Consider the following 19,185-nt stretch of genomic DNA (forward strand, 5'->3'; position numbering starts at 1 on the left):
TCCTTCAACTTCTACCTGTGTGTTTCAACAGGTAGTAGAAATAGCTTTAAAGGTTAGCCCCATACTGGGTGCCCACATGTTCCAACCCCTGCTGCCAGCTGTCCTCAGAGGTGTTGTGAATGGCGAGGTGAGTTGACACCCCCCCCCTTTCCCCATCCACCTCCGTCCTAATGTGTGTAGCATGGTTGCAAACATACATTTGACTCAAATGTTGGCTGTCCCTCTAATAGAACCTGTGCCCACATTTAGCCACAGAGTGAGTCATGCAATTATGGAAAATAAATGGCATAATCATCACACGCAGACTTTAAATGCTATATTTCCGTTTTGTTGCCAATTAAAACAGCAGACTGGAGATCCCATGTTTTGGCAGTGCAAAATTGAAGACACATTTCAAGAGACAATTGCCGTTTAACAACAATTACATTTTATGTAAACGCCGATATTTGGTTACGCCACAATTGTGTGCATCGACTCAATTTATTTGTTCCACTCAGTCTCAGTCACTTAATTTCTCCATAATAGACCATCTTCTAAATTGCAATATTCCCTTTATTATCCGATAAATCCTGGGTACAAATAAAGTCCTCCGACACCTCTTCCAGCCTGGATTGGAGTAAATAAATGCCCTAGTATTGATCATTTTATTCTTGTCCTCTTCTGTCACAAAGATGTCTTATGATTGCATTTATCGATCAATCAGCACAATTAAAAGTTACTAGACTGCTGCGTCAGCTCCCGCAGTGCCCTAATGAAGCACATATCTGCATTTCTTTATATGCAATCAGCTCGTTTTTGTTTCATACAGAGATACCCTGTAGTGATGTCCACCTACTTGGGCATCATGGGCCGCATCTTATTGCAGAACTCCAGCTTCTTCTCATCACTGCTCACTCAGATGGCGTCCGAGTTGGGTCAAGAGGTGAGAATCGGCGTTCGTCCTTCATTTCCGTCTTCTCAGCGGTCTCTTTCAACGCCCGTTAAAGATGCCTGTGAAAAGTGAATCGTTCAAAAAGTAGGCTCAAAGCGAGGAGCCATGGAATTGCAAACAGTACCGTTTCCCTGGCACTAAGTCAAAGCTCTCGCCCCTTTTGATTCTGAAACTTTGAAATTGTATTTGCCCCCGCTAGAGGGGAATGAATCACCTACTGTTTCTAGTTTGGCCTTAATCTAAATGGATAAAAGGAAAGAATAGGCTGTTTGAAAAATCCCTCAGCCGTCACTCTACGTTGCCAAGCCGGCTCTCTTCTACGCTGGCTGCTCAATGAGGCGGAGAAAATAGGGAAGGTCAATTTTCATAAACAGTGAGATTAATTCAGGCGCCCTCAAAGACTGTTAATATCCACTCCTTTCTTTTTGCTTTACCAGATTGACCAGTTGTTAGGCAGTGTGATTGAGATGTGGGTGGACCGTATGGACAACATCACGCAGCCTGAAAGGAGGAAGCTTTCTTCTATGGCCCTGCTTTCACTCTTACCGTCTGACAACAGGTAAGACATATCTGTCAGTGACAGGCATTTGGGGATTTGAATCCATTCTATGCTTTTTTTTTTTTTTTCCTGATGTACCTTTCCATGGTGTAATTCACATATTCACTTTTTTTTTTTCTATTCTCAGCTATTTGATAAGATCCTCACCTGTTTGTGTGCTTTCTTTAAAGCTCCACCATGCCACATTGTGACTGCTAATAGTATCTCGTGTCAAGGGAGTATATAGTAAAGGGCACTGTAGTACATTTTACTGCAACAGTCTGTTTTCTTGCTGCCAATAGTCTCATCTTGTACAATGCACCTACTTCCATGTTGGGAAGTAAATGTAAGAGACAATCATTTCCCTCCATTGCTGTTGGATGCGGCAGTTTTTATTTGTTGCAGTTTCCCAATGTAAGAAGGTGAGTAAAGAGCAGCAATTTTTAATCTATTCATTTTTTTTTGTTTAAAGATGATCACTGATTTGATAGTTTAAATATCAATGTCATATTTTTTGAATGAAACATCATCATGTGGCTTTTTCTGGTGATCTTATGTAGCCATTCACTTTTTCAGTTAGATTTTTGGACGGCTGACATTTTCCACCGCCCTGAATATGTAATGTTAGACAGCCATGAAATCCTTTGTCATACCCTCATGCTTGCACGACATTGCCAATTGGATTTGTCAGCCTTGGCTGGTCGGTCGCTGCATGACAAATCAACTATCCCGCAGACAATCACAGCTAAAATTGGAAGGGGTTTGTATCTTGATCTTCATTTCCCATTATGCATTGAATTATTTTGTTCTTTCTCTAAGAGCGACACAGACTTGTCAAACTAAAGTCGAGTAGAGCAAAGGTTTGTAAAGTTTTCTGACTCCTGCTGTCAGTTGTTGGTAATTGTACTGCTAATTTGCTAATAAGCAAGAAAGAGCGACGGATAAGGGCAGTCTTTAGCACTGCAATTTAGTTATGTGGGTCTCGTCCAGGCACCCTTTTACCTCAATGTGATTTAAGTTGGCTGGCTGCTTAGTGTGGCCTCTGGCCTAAATCATCAATTATTTTTTCTGTTCTGCTTTAAGAACCCTGAATGGTCACTATCTGTGCAGAAACACAATACTGACTGGGGTAAGGACAAAAGTCATGGGAGAGTCTTAAACGGTGAATAAAGAAATGGGTGTTCAATTGATTCAAATGGAACCGACAAACTTTGAAGGCCTAAAAGTTGAAAAGTGGTGCTTTTTAAAAAAAAATCTTTTCATGGGGCTATGTTTCTAAAAGTACTGCGTAAAGGAATGGCAACTCCCTGATTTATTTTTATTTTCTACACTTAAACAAATAATTGTAGTTCATTTTGGGTGAAATTACCCTCCTGTTTTTTTTTTTTTAATGTTTTTTTACCTACTGTATGTTTGCTCACTGAAATCCCCTCACGTGTGAAATGAGAGCCACGGTGACTTTTTTGTCTTGAATGCAGGGAGAATTGTAAAACAGACAATCACAATGAGCAAACTGCTCACGCGCTCAAACTTGCAATCCTTGTCGTTGTCACAGGCCACCACACCAAGTCCAGAACAGGATTGCATTTTTTTTTTTTCTTTTTAATTAACCTTTTAACGTTCCATTGTGCCATGTACTGGCAGCGCTCACGGACAGTTTTCACCAGCGAGTGCAGTGTTGCAATAATAAATCCGCAAGTGGCCACAAAGGCCATCGACTCGACTGTGCCGTTTGTCATTTGTATGCACCTTGTTGACTTTGAGATCAAATTTCACCGACTTGAATTAAAGGCACAAGTCGCCAGCAGCGCTGGTCAGTCGTTAGAAAAGCAATCACGGGAGACGTTGGATAAAATCACAACTGACGGATACGTTTAACTGTGCGGTGAAGGAGTTTTTAATTGGATTTTAGTATCCAGCGGTGATTATGCAGTCTTGCTGTTCATTTATTTTGGTCATTTATTTGTTTTCTGGGCTCACTTTAAAGTGAAAAAAAAGAGATGCATTTTTGTCATCGAGTACAGTATGTGCCTATTATTAATGCATTAAGGCTCTCTGCAAGCTGTCCAAGTCTGGGTGGTGTTTTGGATGAGTTTTTTTTTATTTTTATTTCCCCACATCATGCTCTTTGAACTGTGATATATTAAGATGCTCTCTCAAGTGTGTATGTCGCAAATAGAAAGGTTAATTTCAAATGTCAGAAGGGAAGTGTCGAGGGTGATTCCTAAAATAAGCATAACAGAGTATTGATGAATGAAAATGATCAGCTTTTTTTTTTCTTCGGTGTAGCCGTGTGTCTTTTGACGGCTGTTTAATCAAATGGCTGCCTGTTACAAGTTTGTGACTCGCTGCTCATTATTTTTTTACTGGATACAAACATTTCCAAGTGCCATCGGTGACCACGAGTCATGACCCGGTTATTTATGTCTCACACAGCGTGATCCAAGACAAGTTTTGCGGCATTGTCAACGTCTCCGTCGAGTCTTTGCATGACGTGATGACGGAAGATCCCGAGACGAGCACCTACAAAGAGTAAGTACGTCTGTCTGACTCATGAACTAAAAAAATGCAAAGGGATATTTTTCTCCTCAAAAAAGTTTTAAGAACAAAAGAACTTTGCCGGCACCAGGAATGCGGTGATGGAAGACAAACTTTCATCACTGCATCTTTTCATTAAGTCGTGATTGGCATCGGCGTGGCGCCCACTCACAAGATAAGGGCAAGGGTGAAAGTGCATGCCTTTAGTCCTGGCGAGTGACTGATGGGCTGAGGCAGGGCGAGCGACACCGGTGGGAGCACATTATTGTCAAAGTCAATCAGTTGAAGAGAAAATGGCCCATGCACATCAGCTTGACGTGGGAAGGGAATAGCCCGCCGTCCTTTGAAAGCAAATCTGCCTCCGAGTATGTCTGGGCTCTGTCTCGCCGAGGCATCAGACTCATTTCTGAGCTTCTTGCTGTCGGTGTTGCTCTTTTCTGGCTTTCGACATGTCAGGGAAAAAGCAACTCATAGATTTAACACAAAGGTTCGTTTTGATGTTTCTGTTTGCTCGTAGATGCCTATATGAGATGCTTTGTGTGCTTCACAGCCAAGTGACCTATTTGAGTGTTATACTTCAAAATATACAAGAAACACCCGCATTATTATTCTTTTTTGCATCAACTTTGTAATGATGGACACAGTTGCATCCTGAATCCAAGTATATGAGCTTTGAATTTGAAGAAAAGAAAAGAACCAGATTAGTTAGATCTCAAAAGTCAAAATCAAAACTCAGCACTCAACTTCGGCATCAAACAAATAAAATTGCTGTTAGATTGGAGCCTTTATTTAGCCTTTTATGCTCAGATACAAATTTCACTCGCTTGAGGTTCTATTTGGATCTTAAAAACAATGCAACTCTTATCAAAATCACCAAATGTAAGATCAGTGGTGGGTAAACACACTTTTCCTAATAGCCACAGGACGCTAGACTCAGAAGGCTTCTTATGTTTTCCCTCCGCATTTATTTGCGTGTGTGTGTGTACGCATAATGCTTGTTCTGAAGTGATCTCCCGCAGTGCAAGTATATGTATGGTTATTAATATTAAATGGAATATTATTGCGTTTGCAGCTGCATGCTGATGAGCCACTTTGAGGAGCCCAAGCTGAGTGACGACGAAGAGCCGCCGACCGAACAGGACAAGAGAAAGAAACGAGTCAGTCAAACAGCACACGCAGTACTCTACACCTTTTATTTCATGCCCATTCTCGCCAGAGTATGATTTTACTTATTTATAAAGGCAAGCTGGGCAAAACACATGCAAACCTATAATTATACAGTAATACATCTAATATCCCTTTTGGACACGGTATTCATTTTTCTTGAATAAATATTCGCTTATGCTTCTGGGATTTGTTGGATTTTGAAGCACTCTTTTGAAATAGGAAATAGCAACAGCATAAGTGCTTGTCTTTTTTAACGACTTGAAATCATCATCATCATCCTGTTTTCAGCCAAAAGCACACAAGAAGTCTTTTCACGCCACTGCTTGAGTTTGTCTAAATGTGTTGCGGAAAGGCTCCACGGATAAAAAGAAAATCTGGCTTCTTATTGCAATCCAAGATATATTTGGGAAAGGTTTGGGTGCAAGTTTTGAATTGAATTTCACATTCAGGCTTAGTACCCATCTTGAGATTTAGTTGCTGTCACACTGCTGCATCATCATGTTAAGTTCAACTCTTACAAGATGAGTCGGGGTCGCATGCTTAGAGGCAACTAATGTGAGGCAAGATGTTGAAAGAGAACTGATAAGCCTCTTTAATAAGAACTAAACACAAAAACCCTTGAACATGCATCCTGTTTAGGATTAGACTTTCTTTGCCATTCCCAACTATGACATGGTGCAATATAAACAAACACCTTGCAAACATATTTAATATCGATGCTCTTTGTTTATATACAGCACCTGGAATGAATCCCTGAACAAAACTGCGTGTGTTCAAAGTTAATTCCATTGCTGTTTGGTTGAAGACGTACACCAGTCCCAAGCCATTTGTTCTTCTCAGGGACTGAGTGTGGATGTACGTGCTTCACGGTGCACTTATCACCTCGTCCCAGACACTGACTTCTTGCTCCAAGGAAGAGAGGAGACTTAAAAGTAGCACCTCTCCCGACTTGATAATGCATGTGTGTGCGTGTGTGTGCGCGTGTGTGTGTGTGTGTGTGTGTGTGTGTGTGTGTGTGTGTGTGTGTGTGTGCGCACAATGCACTTTGAGAAGAAAAATTTGAGGAAAATGCCTGCCTTTGACATTTTACAGGACTTTTGGACTTTCTGCTGCTGATGCTTTTTTTGGATATGTTCTGTAAAATACAGTGTATAATACATTCTACTGGGGACTAGATAATTTGTTCCAATTTTTTTTTTTTTTTTTTTACATTACATTCTGGCTGGGCAATATGAAATATTTGTTTCCTACACATCAAGCACGTACTGCTTAGAACAGCTTTTGGAGGACTTTGAAAGTTCCAAGTAAAAAATGCATAATAATGCGCTTACTTATTCCAAATTTAGAAAGTGAACCCAAAGGAGGGGGGGGGGACACACTTTGCTGACAAGAGACTAAGTGGACTTAAAGCCATTTTGTAGACACAAAAGGAGCAATTTACATTTGGAATGGATCTTTACACACAGACTAATGATAAAATTGTGCTTTGTGGGACATTCTAAAGGGATACCCTGCCGTGACTTAAGCGACTGTTGGAATCCAGCTCTGTCTGAGTCATGTGTTGTGTCCTTGGGCAAGACACTTGACACGCCTCGCCTCCCGTGCCACTCGCACTGCATGCAAATGTTTGGTGGTGGTCGCAGGGGCACATTGGTAGCCACGTTTCTATCAGCCTGCCTGTGGCTACTTACAAGAGTTGCTTACCACCAGCAGAGTGTGAATGCGTGAGCGCACGTGTCTTCAACTCTTTCTTACACTTGAGTTTTAATGAATCTTAGGCTCGTCTTACACTCATTAATATGAAAAATGCATTGAAAAAAATTTCAAATAATATCCCGGCTCTTGTGAAGCCATTTTTATTTTCTTATTGCCCACGGTAAGAAGAGCGTTCAACTATTTTTGCGAATATGTGGAATGTGGAATAAATATTCAATGACCTCAAATAGCTTAAGGTGTCAGACTGTCCCTTTAGCACATCTCTCAAAGTGACTTTTGGATGCAAGTAGCTCTGTGTGCACATTTTACTCAAATGAACAGACAGGAAGTCAACTGGCACAATTTACATCGCAGGTGAGTTTGCTTCGATGCAGGTTTTTATCGAGATGAGTCAATGAATCCATGATTATTCACAACTGTAATTGTTATGTGATTTTTTTTCATCTCCCCTTAATTCTTATTTTTATGAACCATTACCCTCCTTCAGCTCATCTGTCACTCTTGTGGAGATATACGTATATTCATAGGAAATGACTTTTTGCGCATTATGTATTCACCCTGAGATACAGAAGGCATTTGTAATGAAGACGTTTGCATTTTGCTCTCTTTTTGCTCTCAATCACACCAGCGCCAGTGTTAGCATAATGTGATTTTTTTTGGGGGGGGGGGGGGGAAATACAGACCTCTGTGACTGCTATTCCACCCCAGCACATAGAAAGATTAGCCATTCTGCTGCCAGAGGCAATGGGCAACCATCTCATTGAGTTCCCATCTCGACGTTGCCATTTGATCATGTCAGTCCCCGCACATTTTTCAAATACTGTACCATCTTCAGAGTGAACTGTTTTCATGATGCCCATGATTGCATTCTCAGACGGAACCACAATATCAAATGGCATCATCCCTATGATGGACATAATTATCTTTAAGTTTTTATTCGCACTTTTATGTCTTCATTGAGACGTTTGTCTCACCGAGTTAATGGGAGTCATTCATATCAGATCAGATGATTCAGTTGTTAAATTGATCCTAATACATCTTAATTACCGACGTGGCTCATTACAGTACAAACTAATCTCTGGCTGATTATTTGCTCAAAAGACTTGAAAGTAACCTGAGCCTAAAACTCCACCGGGATTTGTAAAATATTGCCGGTACTCGGAGTACACTGTCACACAATTTATGATTAATTGGGATTTGTTGAGAACAGATGGGAGTCATTTAAATAAAACACTCACCTTGAATAATTGGCAGTACAAGTTATTAGTCTGACTGAGTTTCACACGGGCTTTGTCAGACATGGAAATACAAGATTGATTAAAATTGCTCTTTTTTTTTTAATATAGTTTAATCATTCTACACGACATACAAAAATAGTTGCAGCAAAGTAATGTTTATTTACAAAACACATTTTTTGAAACACTTGCCTCAAAGGTCAACAATCCATTTTGTATTCCAGAGTGCATTTTTAGTCCAAACAAGTAACTTTGTGGAGGATTTAAATTTTGACATCAAGTGCCTCAACCATATGCGAGCCTGTCACATAGTCGCTCGGCAAGATATAAGTTGTCTCGATTTCATACGCGTGGGCTGGATTTTTATTGAAAGCGTACACTACTAGTCCTGCTTCGATAACCAGCATTTACGCCCTCCACCAATTCCTATTAGCAAGACATATTCCAATTTGTGCAGCCTCATATCCTGAGCAAATGACTGCAATCAAAATGTAATCCTCCCACTAAACCAAGAGACCATAAAAAAAAGACCAGGCAGTGAAGAGTTGTTGTTTTTTTGGTCCCGGTACACCCTCCTTACATGTCTCACCTCAGCCATCGATTAAGTCTAGACGCTGGTCACTTTCGGTAATGATTGTATTGATCTCTCGGGACATTTTGATCAATGTCACATCAGTGTCCGACTGTCCAACCATCCTTTAAGAAATGTCAAAAGCAGGATTACCATGGAGCAGGTTGTCAAATCTTGAGCGGAAACCTCCAATTATTGTTTCCATTAAAGAGCTTCACCCTTTTTACAATCAAGCCTCGGTTAATATTATATAAAATATTAAACTGATGCTGCTTCGCACCAAATAAATCTCCATAGCAACATTCTACCATTCTTTTATGAATGAGTCAATGTTGTAAAGGTGACAAAAGACAAGAAAGGCAACCTGTTTATCTTTTCATTTAGATCTTCTACTAACAAGGCAATTAAAAAAAAAAAATCTCCTTTTCCCCTGTCTGATTATTGGCTTCTACCAATCCGCTTCATTTATCTTTGACTTTGTCAAAGCCGTGGGCTCCCTCTGTATCGATGTTGTTTTTCCCATCATCCCTCCAAGTCCACTTAGTCCTCAAGCCTCTCTTCAACCCTCTATCATATTATTTGTGCTGTGTATCACCGCCTAAATCGTTTTGCACATCACTTGTGCATGTTTTTCCCTCCACTTGCTGTTGCCAAAGACCCTCTTCACTAAAGGGCAGAACACTTCAGCATTTGTCTTTTTCCCCCTCTGTTTACTCAGACACCAACTGTTTAACTTCCGGACAGTTCATCGTCTCCAATCAAATACCTTGAATGAGCTGCTTGCTGATTTAACGTTGCCCAAAGATGCAGTCAATTTTTTTTGATCCCTTGAGTATCAGCTAACTCTTTTAAAGGATTAAGTCTATTGACCAATCGATACAAGTCATTACGACTCGGGTTGAACCTCCTCCCTTCAATCCCCCTGTGGGTCACTCACTGTGAGTGACACCTCACGTATTTGTAATTTCTCACATAAGGGAGTTGGAAAAAACTCAAAACTGACGAGAATCGATTACGGTGGATGATAACGTTGCTTGTGACAAATGGGACAAATTAAGAAGTGCGTGGCGGTCGTGTCACGCCGCGGCGGAGGCTTCGCAGCTGGCCGGGGTTTGCCCGTGTCGTGTCAAATATGAGCTCATCGAATTAAGCTATCTGTGGCACTTCTCGGTTGGTGCTTGAATTCATCAGACCTCACCGTGTTGCCGACATGTGGTAAATCTGTGTGGCGATTAGCTCTGAATTTCAAATCCTTCTCAACCAGCAAGAAATATGTTTTTTATGGTCTGTTAGATGTAACATCTCCAGATTCATGGGAGGAGTTCCTGACTCAAGTTTCACTTACTGATTAGATTGTTGACCAAATGTCAAGGCCACCTTGACTTCCCTCATTTCTGTGAATGTCATATGGCTGGGGGAAAGTTGTCAACACTCTGAGAAGAGCAGGAACTCATTCGAATACATTTAACATTCAGTTCAAAATCATGCATATGTTATTACTGCGCATTACTTTGATTGATGGCCCCCCCGTTAAGTCTACCTTGACTTCAAATTCCTTTCAATTCAATCCATTGATGTGTTTTCTTCCTGTGGTTGTCAGCCTATCGCAATTGATAGTAGCTGGAAAAAAACTCACACAAGCAATCTGAGATTTAAACCGATACCACTCGTTCACACGCAGCCCCTATTGATGAATTTATTATCACCATAATGTTCCCCATCGTCGAAAACTTTCCTAGTGTATTTTATTTGATTTACTAGCACACACAATGTTCTTCTGCTTCGCTGCTGTATGATCCCTTCCCTCACCTTACTCTTCTCGCCTTTTCACCTTTCCTTCCCTCAATCTCACACTTGCATCTCCTCTCCAAATTTCTCCTTTGTTCTTCTTTGCTCCGTGCTCCTCTCGGGCCTCGGATTTTCCTCAGGGATGATAGCGGAGTGCGCTTGTTTTTCCCAGATAAGTAGCGCAGCAGGTCCCCCTTCGCATTCTCTCATCTTTTTAGCTCAAGCTTGTTAGTTTTGCCTCCTATATCTGTCTGCTCAATCTTATCCATCCCCTCCCGTGTTTGACACACTGGAGTCCACATTCACATCTAGGTTGACATTTTTCGACAAACAAGTGTTTTATGTATTGAGTAGATATTAGAGAAGGTCACTTTTTTACTGGATTGAAAAAATGGATAACTTCAGCGTCGAACTTTTTTACCCAAGGCCAAGCCGCATCTTAATATAATTCAATCCACAATAAGAGCTTTTTTTTTTCTCTTTCTTTCTAAAAAATGTTGCCTGCTATCTCCAACAAATGACGGTAAACTGAAAACACAGAGCAGAGCACAGAGTCGTCAGTTAGTAAATTATGATGGTCATATGCTTTTCTCATTAAGACGCTCCCGCAGCCACTCTTCGGGAGTTTGATTGCTCTGTAATGGCAGCAAGCTAATGAGCAGTACAAGTGTCATGATTGGCAAGGGACCAAGAGTTGCCATTTACAATAATGTTGCTCTCCAAGTGCTCCATATTATTCTTTTCATGCCCTTTCCACCTCTCTTGATGGCCGTCTACAGTGAGGGCATATGCAACTTTGGCTGATTAGGTGATTAAAGAGAGACGCACGCTGTTTGTATAGCTCCCTACGACGACCTAGTTTCAAAGGGCAGGCTGACGAAAAAAAACAACACTGTAATTTGTTTGTTGAGGGGACGAGAAAAATGTCACCGAATGCGATTTAGATTCTTTTGGATAACTAGTCCTCATCGCACAATGTCATCAAATCGTGTTTTGCAACCTTGAGATCTGCCGGCATTGAGCAACAGATTTTTTTTTTGGTGTGTGTGTGTGCATTTGTCGCTCCACTAGTCTTGATAATTTAAATTCCAAGTTTCTTTTCCGTTTGTTGTTTTCACGCTGAAAAAAATAACTCGTCTGAGCTGCTGTATTTATATTTCAAAAATTCTCTTGCCTGTTTTTCTTGCAATTGTCCGTGTTGCTTTCATTATAAGAAATCTGGCTGCTGTTGAATATACAGAGGGGGGGGGGGATTATTTCAACCTCAGGTTTTGGGGTGGACATCGAAATTGGATATTGCAATTTCTCTTTGTTGCCTTCTTCCTATGGGTTTGTGAGTGTGAAACACTAAGGTTGTTTATGTTATGATGACATCCCTGGCAGGAATTAATAGGATGTGGAATTATTTCTATGGCTGCCAGAGAATTGGTGGAAAATCTACTTTACTCTCATTGCCATCACAAACTTTGTACCTCTGGGCCTTAGAGTTGTCACCCTGCTGCTGTGGTCACCATGCATGATAGAAATATTATTCGGGATTGATTTTGCAAAAAAACACACCACACTGAAGACATCGCTCGGTCAAAAAGTCTTTTGACTCCTTGCCATGTGCCTGCCGTGATAGCGATATGATTTTACTGAATAGACCCAAGGCAGCAAGAAAACAGAGGAGTCGAGCCAAGTGGTTCTGTGGAGTTTTGTACTGCGGGCTAACAGAACAACAAATTGCCTGTGGTCAAACTGGCAGAGAAAAGCCCTTAACACATTGGTTCAAAGAAACTGATGCTGTGCCATTTCGCAGTTTATCACTGTGAAACATGGGCCATGTGATGTGTGAACGGCTGATCAAAGCAATTAAATGGTTCAAATTGAACCGGCTCGATTATTTAAAGGAGACGTCCCAACCCCCCCCCCCCCCACACACACACACACACACACACACAATTCCAAACAGTTCCAAGCTGTCCTCATGTTTGTGACCTGCTTTTGACAAAACTCCCAAAGGAATGTGACTAAGTCAATAACACGAGTAGATACTAGATTATATAAAAAAAAAATCGGGCTGTGTGTGTTAATGAGAAAGTGAGCAATGGTTCTGTGCAATGGCTGTGCTTTCCTCACTGATAAATAAAAAAACTCGAAACAAAACGACAATCTGTCTTGTATTGCAGTTGGCCCTGGAGGACCCCGTGCACAGTGTCTCGCTTCAGCAGTTTGTTTATGAGAAGCTGAAGGCTCAGCAGACCCTTCTGGGGGACCAGAGCTTCAGCGCCCTCATGGAGACGGTGGACACGGAGCTCGTAAGGCAACTCCAGGAATTCCTGCAGGGTTTCTGAACCACATCCACAGTCCTTCACCAGCGTTCACAACACACCGCTGCCGTTTAATTCTCGACTCCTTCTTTCCTTTCAACAAAAGATACTCAACCCAACACGTGGATGACTAATCCGGATCTTCCCAAACGCTGCCCATGTTATGCCTTATCTATATTGAGAACGAGCTTTGCCCATTCCCCCGCTGACGCCGCACATTGCTCCGTTAAAGAACTCGATTGCTTTATATTCCTTTTATAAAAAAAAAAAATAGGCTATGTCTGTATTTACCGTGATTTTGTAAAACATCAGCTCGCTCGAGCTTCCGCTCATCTTCCGTTTGTGTGGTTTTGAATTGGAATAAGTGGAAGTGTGCTAACCAAAAATCGTTTGGGTGCAAGGGACTGTTCGAAGGAATATTCCACAGACTGGAGCCAAACTGAAAGGAAACCAGAAGGACTTGTTACAGTGTTTACACAATCTATTCTTAAAAAAAAATAACTAACCAAAAAAAAAAAACACACACACAAAAAGAAATGTAATTTTTGTATGTATGTAAAATATGGACAATAATCTGCATGGCTATTTTAGTTTGTTTTTACTTTTGCATTCCCCCCACCCATCCCTCCCTCACTCCATGTTTTAAAGTGATGTTGTCATAACCAGAGGTCAAGTTAAAGTAACTACTGAGGTTGAATTTTTCTTTTCTTTTTTCTTTCTCGAAAATTGGTAATGTTTCCTTTTTTCAAGCAATTGATTTGAATCTGGAACCACATTGTGTGTATATATATATATATATATACTGCTGCTAATTGTGGGCGTGTCGGAGCACTTTAATAACCAAAAACTTCCTTCTCATCACTGCTACATGTTCCTATGTTCCACAATGACTATCAGCAGGATGGCTTCACTTAAGAGTCATACCTTTTTCATCAAAATAATGTGCCAGTACCTTATTTTTTGACTTTTATTTGCCCACTTCTAGTGAGAATATATTTGATTTAGTAGTGGAACCAGTATCCAGTACAGTTGAATTTCATTCATTGATCAACATATATTAAGTCTTCAAATGTTTTTTGAGCTCCGAAACTGAAAGCGATTGTGTGGAAAATTGGAGTTCATAAGGGAACTTAAACTCTTTGGTTGAGCATAATTAAATTGGATGAGAGTTCTATTTTATTGCATAATAGTTTTAGTTTGACACAAGATGGAGATAAACATGCAGCCTACTCCCCGCCTTGCGGCCTCTAGCTTAAAACACGACTCTTCTTCCTTCAAAGTGTGTTTCTTGATTCCGTTAACACTAGATTATCTTTCTGCTCGTATTATGTTAATAGAGCAACTTTGCTTTTGAATTTTGTTTGTGTTTTGTTGGGAAGGGGAAGAAAATAAAACACAAAATAAAATGATCCTTATTTCCCCCTTGTGTTTTCAAAAAAATGCAGTTATTCAGTCCAAAAGTTAAACGCTCAATGACTATATGACGAAAATGCAATATTTACTGTGATTTCATCATTGCAAGAGTCATGGTGCTTTTTTATTTCCACCCCCCCTCGACTGTTTTGTTGCCGTGACCAATCTGTATATCAGTCAACACATTATCACCTGTCGCCTTGAAGGAAACTAATATAGGAGCTGAATCACAAAATCTGTCTTTTTTTGATTGACAGAGGTATTATTTTAATAGTTGGGCTATTGCGGTTGTCGTGAACTGCACTACTTCCAACTGAGACGTTTCTTGAGCATCTTTCTCAGAGATCCTGCAAAATTGGCTGAGCGGTAAATATTTTTAATAGTAGCTCCCCCGCAGAAGACCAGTTTTTAAAATCCCCATGGCATTTAGGAGTACTCTGGCTTACAGGTGCCCGGACCTAAAACTTTTCCACTCTTAATGTTAATAGCGTTTGTATTGTACCAACAGCGTAGCCCATTAAGCCCAATTTTGAAACACAGAAACAGTATTGTCCTTCTCAGCAAGACTGTTTGTTTCTCCTCGCTTCGACGATAAGGCAGCGGACACTCGCTAGTGGCCCAGCCCGCACCGATTTATCTTCGAGGAGCCGATGTACTCTCGGACACGTTGTCCTCTTAAGTGATTTATGGAGTGTGAAGAGACTTCTAAGGAATTCTGCTCACAGAGGCATTCATTTTACTTGAGCTGGACTCCAGCAAGTGTTTTCCTTGGTATGTTGGGACCGCAGCTTGGACTGGAGTCCTGCTCCCATACAGCACAGTGTACTTTTTTTTTTTTTTTTCTGACAAGTCACATTGACAGTGGTTAATTTCACAGTTTCCAATTGATTCTGTCAATTGACAGGTCAGGAAAGAGCTGGCCCTGTTGTTACACTGACCAGGGCTTTAAAAAGCTTTTAACCAGTCTTGTCCAGCTTTGGAAATGATTAACACGAGGCCGACATATGTCTTTGCTCGATAAAATTGGATGGCATATGTCGAAGCGGGCAGTGGTGTGTAACATGCGCGTGTTATTGATTTGGAAAAGAGCTTTTAAAAATGACCTTTGAGACAATTACCTCTAGCTGTGAGCGAGTTTGTTCTTTTTGCAGCCGGACCATTCCTATAGCAGCGGCCACTTTTGCTTTGTTTTTGATCACATTGGTGTCTGTAATTAAAAACCAACCACACGTCACTCTCTAAGCAGAAAACTAGTCGGAACAAGATGAATGACTTTTTTTTTTCCCTCCAAGTTGTGAAAAATCCATTATGGTTACACAGTATAACCTCATTGATATGAACGGCATAAAACAACAGAGGTGGAACTTGATTCATGCCTGAATGCCAAATATTTTATGAGCCTCGATCCTCCTGCTGTGGTGAAGAGGAGAAAAATACGAAAATGTCAGTCTTGAAAGGGGTGAGATGTCACGTCTACTTTTCTTCAACTTGATTTGTTGTAGCTGCTGGCTAAAACAAACAAACTGGTCCAAAGCAAATTAAATGGGGGGGGGGATTTTCTTTTTGTGCTATGCTATACTGTTACTGTGTAGCTTTTCCTCAAATAGTGGCCATTGCTCTATTAGAATGTTTATAAACCTTTATTGACCCACAGCACATTTTTTTTTACATTTCATTTTGTATCAGTTTAGTGTCTGTATAAACACCGTAAGGAAAATGAAAATTTACACCAGCAGTGGTGCTGTACTGAGCTCCAGAAGGTTTCTGCAAGGTTTCGATTTTCTTCGGATTCCATATGATTTTCATGAAGCTGAAGAAATTACACGAGCCAGACAGAAAGTCAGGTATCAGCATGCAAGGTATGTACATTTCAAAATAATTATATAAAAGAGAGCTGAATTAAAATACACTAAAACTTAAACTATTCTTGGCATTGTCCAAATTGATCTGACACTGGTTAATGGAGCATCCACTGTATGCCATTTATGTGGAGAAACCTTTTTATTCTTCCTTTCAAATTGAGTTATCTTGTTTCCGCTTTGGTCACCGGTAGAAATGTCTCAGTTATTTTATGTTCTTTGCTTCTTCTGTTCCCAGTGATACCCATTAATGAGCACTGAGACTTTCACTGAATCAGAAAAATTGTGTATTGACCAAGTTGTCAGTCTTTTTTTGTTTTGACAGGTCTTTCATGCTTTTGGCTGACTGGAAGGCTTCCTTCCATGCTGCAGATGGAACCAGTTGAAGAAGGACGTTAAAGATGACTTTGAGTCGGGCTGGAGTCCATAAGGTGAGTTGACCTCTGAACACATACACTATTTTCATTTCTCACCGACATAATATTCTCAGGATTATCAAACTATTATTGCGTTCTCTTTTTCCCTTTGGTTTTCCGTCACATAATTTAAACGAGTGAGTGTCAAGCCCACTGTGGCACGTTGAAGACACCATCTCGAAATAATGAACAGTCTGACTAACCATAAGATGACACTATACGTGATCACGACCATTGACGAAAGGAAAGCCGACTGCGTTTTTGCTTTCGCTTTGAGATCCAAGCGTCCTAATGTCACAGCAGGAATAGACTCATTCATGAGCACAAAGTGTTTTTACAATCATCTTTTCTGCTGCGAATAATGACCTCAATTTCTTTTGCTCCGAAGTGGTCTGTTGCTCCAGTTGCTTTTTTTTTGTTCGGGTTAAAGATTCAAGGTTGTGTGTGTTGAAAAAAAACAAAAAATCCCTGTAGGCTGTGAAACTAGGCCAATCTGTCTGGCATCAACAAATAAAAGTTCTGTTCAAAGTCACCCAAATCACAATCATCTCACTTTGAGCTATCCGGAAATTATTACGAACAAAATCGTACCTGTTTTCTGCAGTGTGTTGTTTCATAAAGAAATGCAGCGGGTGTCAGCGTTATCACCGGGCCTCCCTGACATGACAGTATTAACGGGCAGAATTCCGTAAATCTGGCCTAATCCTCCCCGAAATGGAAAAAAAAAAAAAAGAATCATTGATAAGCAGCAAACACACAAAAGACAACAGATAAGCGTCGTATCTAAACGAAAAGAAAAAGAACCGCAACATCCTCTTATCGGTGGTGTTCTAAATCTAAAACATCCTCTTATCAGTTGCGTGCCATTTAAAGGCACTCAGGCCTATGCGGGAAAAAAAAAGAAGAATGAAAGAGGATCATCAATGTGAAGGACAGAGAAGCACTGAGCTGGCTTTTTCACCAAGCACTCTGTTTAAACCCAATTAATGTTATTACAGGAGATAAATACTTGACTCAAATACATATTGCATGTCTTCTAAAACGTTGCCCTAGGCTTTAATAGATGCTATGCTGCAATTAGCACCAAATGAGCATTTTTATTTTTAGTTGTTATATTAGTGGTTGTCAAACTAAGGTTTGGGGGCTCCCATGGGTCCCTGAACTGTAGCTTGAGGAACTGTGAACTAAATAAATGAATTCCCCTACATAGCCTGGAGCAAATGAGTAGCTCTGATATAACTGTGTCACATCATTGAGTCAAACTTGAGGCTGAGCGATCGATTATTTTTTTCTAAAGCTGCATTTCTTGTTTTCTTTTTGGAGGTGACCATAAAAAAAAAACACCCTGTCACTACTTGATGATTGTCTCCTCTTGCAAATATTTTGTTAAGACACCGAAGCATGAGATGGTACTTGATAACTTTTATCAGAAAAAGACAATATTCCCTGCCCATGTTTGCAGCTGCCAGTGAATTTCCCTGGAGCCTTGTCTTATCTTCTGACCTTCGACAGTCACCATCGGCACTGTTGGATAAGCATTGGAAGGATGGCTGGCACAAAACATTTTCAGAGGTAGAATTCAGACTATTTTGTGGGTGGGGATAATGATCTCATGCATCCACTTTCTAGGTTATTTTCCAATCCAGTGGCTGATAGGGATGAGTGCACTTCATTACCTGATAATTGGCCGAATGGCATCTATTAAATGGACACGTTAAAAGACTTATTTGCTAAAGATGATCCTGGTAATTACATCCTCAACCTACTGAGATGTTTGGATGAGGGTTTGTCATCATCCCACACGTCGGTTAAGTTCTGCAATGTGCTGAATGGTCACCTCGGGAAACTGATTGATGTCGGACATGTGGGAATTTTTGCCACCATCTTTTGAAACAAACGGTCACTTGATTAGCCTTGAATAATATCGACATATTTTCTCCCCAACAGTATTGCACTCTGACAAAAATGAGATATACCAAACTCTTGAACTACCTCAGATCGCCTTTAAATTCTGATCACAGCCTTTTAATATCGCAGAGAGCATGATGATGTTCCTCTAAAAGAAAAAAAAATGTCAGAAGCTTCTCAACTCCCACTGCCTTAGATAGTTTTATTCTTGTAAAGTGGAATTAATGGTTGCCTGTAGGTGCAGACATCTTTCTGAAATACCTGATGACTCCTCTATTCAATTGAATGTGAGGATTTTCATGCAGAGGAAGGGATTTGATGAGCGCCCCTTAGCATCACACGTGAGCAATATACTCCTTGCCAATGATGCAACTCATTATTATTGTGTCTCATCTAGAATGGGATTACGCCTACAATAATTTTTTCGGAGTGCAAGTTTCTCATGTCATGTCCACTTTGGAGATGTTCTGTAAAAAAAAAGCGTCTGGGAATGTGTCTATATTTACCTTCTCCACATGACTGAAGGCTCTCATGCGCTCTTCTGAAATATACTGCAGCGATTCATGCACCCCACTGAACTATGACATTTGCAATGATTGAAAATTTTCATCAAATTTATTGGTACCCGGCTGTTATTTTTATGTGAGCGGTCATAGGGGCTATCTGTGCAGATGTTCGCTGACCTGCAAGATGGAGACACAACAGTTTGGGCATCTCATACTAGGGGCTTTGCTATTAACCCTGAAATAAATAATTTTTGTTATAAGAAAATAATAATAATCCTACAAATACC

The 19,185-nt window shown here is 40.5% G+C and overlaps 1 protein-coding gene across 1 annotated transcript in view; it reads left to right on the forward strand.

Moving 5' to 3' along the window:
- ipo11 (importin 11) overlaps window positions 1-13,329 on the forward strand; it is a 52,212-nt gene extending 38,883 nt beyond the window's left edge. The window contains exons 25-30 of the mRNA XM_085910484.1: window positions 32-127; window positions 809-922; window positions 1,369-1,490; window positions 3,906-4,001; window positions 5,080-5,164; window positions 12,656-13,329. Of these exons, the coding sequence (XP_085766610.1) occupies window positions 32-127; window positions 809-922; window positions 1,369-1,490; window positions 3,906-4,001; window positions 5,080-5,164; window positions 12,656-12,820 (678 nt within the window). The 3' untranslated portion in view covers window positions 12,821-13,329. The remainder of the gene's footprint in view (window positions 1-31; window positions 128-808; window positions 923-1,368; window positions 1,491-3,905; window positions 4,002-5,079; window positions 5,165-12,655) is intronic.
- Window positions 13,330-19,185: the final 5,856 nt, after the last annotated feature.

This window comes from Syngnathus leptorhynchus, chromosome 4 (genome assembly GCF_054491065.1).
Source record: "Syngnathus leptorhynchus isolate UIUO chromosome 4, UIUO_Slep, whole genome shotgun sequence".
NCBI lineage: Eukaryota > Metazoa > Chordata > Actinopteri > Syngnathiformes > Syngnathidae > Syngnathus > Syngnathus leptorhynchus.